Source organism: Vigna radiata, chromosome 1, assembly GCF_000741045.1.
Source record: "Vigna radiata var. radiata cultivar VC1973A chromosome 1, Vradiata_ver6, whole genome shotgun sequence".
NCBI classification, from domain to species: Eukaryota; Viridiplantae; Streptophyta; class Magnoliopsida; order Fabales; family Fabaceae; genus Vigna; species Vigna radiata.
The window spans coordinates 8,495,739-8,499,525 of NC_028351.1; the positions used below are offsets into that span (position 1 = coordinate 8,495,739).

The 3,787-nt window shown below is 33.5% G+C and overlaps 1 protein-coding gene across 2 annotated transcripts; it reads left to right on the plus strand.

Moving 5' to 3' along the window:
- The first annotated feature begins 380 nt into the window (after positions 1–380).
- Positions 381–2,168, plus strand: LOC106763652 (protein BASIC PENTACYSTEINE2-like). Of its 2 annotated transcripts, none has more exons than XM_014647821.2 (2): positions 381–499; positions 926–2,168. In XM_014647821.2, exon 2 carries the CDS (start codon positions 1,021–1,023, stop codon positions 1,870–1,872), a length of 852 nt encoding a protein of 283 aa, XP_014503307.1. In that variant the 5' UTR covers positions 381–499; positions 926–1,020; the 3' UTR covers positions 1,873–2,168. The 2 variants fall into 2 exon arrangements, with proteins under 2 accessions (XP_014503307.1, XP_014503312.1); XM_014647826.2 differs by having other exon boundaries at positions 398–499; positions 1,001–2,168.
- The last annotated feature ends 1,619 nt before the right edge of the window (positions 2,169–3,787 follow it).

The window sequence follows — 3,787 nt, forward strand, 5'->3', positions numbered from 1 at the left end:
AAACATTTGTTGCAACAAGAAGCATATACTATATGTGTTCCTGTTGTCTTAGAATTACAACTCAATATTAACAGGTAACTAAGTTATTAATTTTCATTAATTAATAATAAATGTACAACTTGCAGATTACAATTATATTTTTCAGTAATTATCATAGTACTAAAAGAAAATGGAAAATTGAGTTATGATGATCATGTCTACACTGTCTGGTATACTAAAATGGAAAAAGAAATAAAAACACATTTAAAATGGGGCAATTGGCAGAGGAAGAGGAAAGAGGAACTAAGTGAATAATTATTTATGCTGAGCTGACTGAGTATTGGTCTAACCAATTTGCACATTTTGCATTTGAATACAAATATTTTAAATATTACTTTAATATTAGAATCTCATAAATGTTTTTTTTTAATGTTAAGATTAGATTTTAAGATGGCGTGCAGACATTTTTGTTCCTTTGCTCTCTTCATTTTCCATTCGTAGAGGCCAAGAACCCTAACAGGTGCTGCTCCCTTCTCCCTGCTCATACATTCTCTTGCCCTCTTATTTTTTCTTAAAATCATTGCATGGGTTCACATCAAAATCTCATTTTTCACCCATTTGTCCACTTCCATTTTAAACTTAGATTTTGTTGATCTGCTTCGTTTTTACTTCAAAGATCTGATTTTTCTTTTACCATATTTTCATGTTAAAATGGATCTTGATCAAAACCCAGAAGCTGAAATATTTGGGGCAGGAGGTTTTGCATGTGTGCATTTATGGGTTTTGTATAATTTGTCCCCTTTTATGGTTTGACTTTATTTGAGCTCAAACAAAGTTGAGTTTTTAGGTCAGACAATTGCATTCTGCTGTTTTTGTAGTTGTAGTTGTTTCACTCTATGCTTCCCATCTTAAATGTGTTCTATTTTGAATTGTGTTGGTTTGTTAGGAGAATGCAATGGACTTGAACAATCTGAGGTTATTTAAATAGTGTACACTCACTGCATTGTATTCCTGCAAATAGTTTCATCATTTGGAGTTGTGATGGATGGTGATAATGGTCTCAACATCCGTAACTGGGGTTACTATGAACCGGCCACATCGTTTAAGAGCCACCTGGGGCTGCAGCTGATGTCATCCATGCCGGAAAAGCCTTTGATCGGAGGGCGGAATGCTGCGGTTTTATCTGCCACAAATGGGGCATTTCACCACAGAGACATCAGTATGTCCCACGCTACATACCCTATGGAATACNNGAGAGATGCTTGGATTAGTAGTNANAGNGACAAGTATATGAATATGATACCTACAAATCATAACTATGGTGGTATTCCAGAGACATCTTCGGCACATCAAATTCAAATGATTCCACCGCCGGAATTGCCGAAGGAAGAAAGGGCAGTGGAAGAGGAACCTGTTGTTGAGAAGGCAACTGGGGGCAGTCGTAAGAAAAGACAGAGTCCTAAGGTGCCGAAATCTCCCAAGGCAAAGAAGTCCAAGAGGGGCCCTCGTGTGCCAAAGAATGAGAATGCTCCCACAGTTCATCGTGCAAGGGTTCCAAAGAAAACTACTGAAATTGTAATAAATGGTATTGACATGGATATTTCTAGTATTCCAATCCCTGTTTGTTCATGCACAGGAGCAGCTCAACANTGTTACAGATGGGGCTCTGGAGGGTGGCAATCTGCATGTTGCACAACAGGCATGTCAGTTTATCCTTTGCCTATGAGTACCAAGCGGCGTGGTGCTAGGATAGCTGGAAGGAAAATGAGTATAGGAGCATTTAAGAAAGTTTTGGAGAAACTTGCAGCTGAGGGTTATAACTTTTCTAATCCTATTGATTTGAGGACTTATTGGGCAAAACATGGCACCAACAAGTTTGTCACTATTAGGTAGGTCTCATCTATTATCGTCGACTAGCTTCTTATTCCTTTCGATCTGTTTGTCATGTATATATATGTGTATTCGGCCAGAGACTGAGGCTTCTTAGGTGTTGTAGTACAAGAAATTTCGAGGTCAGAAGACATTTCCTGTTCTTTTCCAAGTCTTCTTATGTTATTATCATCACTTCTTTGGATTAAGTGCATTGGAAAAATCAATCTTGTGGCTGATGGGTTGGTCCTCATAGGGAAGTAGTTGATATAGCATCTTGTTTTATTGATATCTAGAAGTAAAATTTTATTGGTTCATGAGATTACTGGTGTTTGAAAGTTATATATATCCTTCTCTTTTTTACTTCCAACTAATTATGTGAGTTCAGTGTTGTGTAAATCCATACTTAATTAGAATGTGCCTATTTCAATGACTGTGAAAGCTAGGCTCTACTTGAAAACACTGCAGACTGATAAATTGCAACGTGTTTTGAGATGGTCTGATTCCATCAATGATTCAGCTTTTGTTTGAGGAAATTGACTGGTTTGAAGTGCTTTTTCAATATATGTTTCCCTTTTACTGTTTTTCTTTCTAAAATTACTGGCAGTGATCTACTTCCAAGCATTGTTAGTTGAACAATTTGACTGCTAAATCATTATACTATTTGGTGATAGAGACACAGTTCAGTGTTTAGAGCAACATGTTTATTGAACATTGTGTGAAGATGGTTGTCATTGTGGTAGAATTTTGTCATGCATGTCTGATTATAGAATAAAAAAGAAAATTTAAGTTATCCATGGCTTGTATTTGTTAGCCAAAATCATTTTTATGCATGCTATATGCTAATTGACATGGTTCAAACTGAAAGTATGAATGTAATTGTGGCCTTTTACTGAAGCAATAAAGAGTGATTATTATAAGACTTGTATGTACTTTTATTATTATTATTACAAATTTAGCAAGTCATCATAAGGTATATTTCTCTTGTTTTGAATTTTTTACTCTAAAATAAAGACTTAAGGCCTAGTTTTATTTTTGGTAAGTAGTCAGTTTGGTCTTTGAAAGTGGAATTCACTGTCAGTTCAGTTTTGTCATTTTGGTATTTGAACATAATCATTTACTATCATTTTAGTATCTACTAAATCAGTTATTGTAATTTTAGCATGTCAATGTACCTTCAAGATATCAAACATGTTCTACTAAAATAGTAAAATGTGGTTACATTCATGACTAAAATGACATACACAATCGAAGAGATTTAATTACAACCCTTGGATATTATTTTTATGTAAAAGTAGAAAATACTGTATTAACATTTTTCAATTTATCTCATTATTCTTGCCAGTTTCTTCATGTCAGGTATATCCGTACCAAAGAAATCTAATTTTACTATAAAATTTTCAGATTATATAATTTAGAAGTTAAAATAATTCTTAGAACTTTCAAAGTTATATATATATATATATATATATTGTTTAAAATTGCACATTTAAAGTAAAAAGGATGACTTTCATAATATGCAATTACAATTAAGAAAATAAATAACTTTTGGATGGTGTAATTTGTAATTTTCTTTTGAACAAGACTTTTGAATTACACAAAAGGAGACAAAATGGAATGCAACTTTAATACAGAGGTGCAGGAAGAAACTATCTTGTTTTTCTTTTCATCACTTTCAGCTGGATTGGATCGATAATTCAGTAAGGCCCAATAACCAAAAGCCTTACGTTTGGGCCTTTAGCTAAAGAAAACAAAAACTAACTTTCTGAATTAATCTTAAAACACAATAGTAATATAATTTATAAGATAACAACAATGTGAGACATGGTTTTCATTTATGCCGTTGAATTTTGTAACGTTATCTGTTATGTCACTGTCTTATTTAAGTGCTAATAATTGCGTAATATATATTAATTTAATTTATGCGTTTAATTATCCA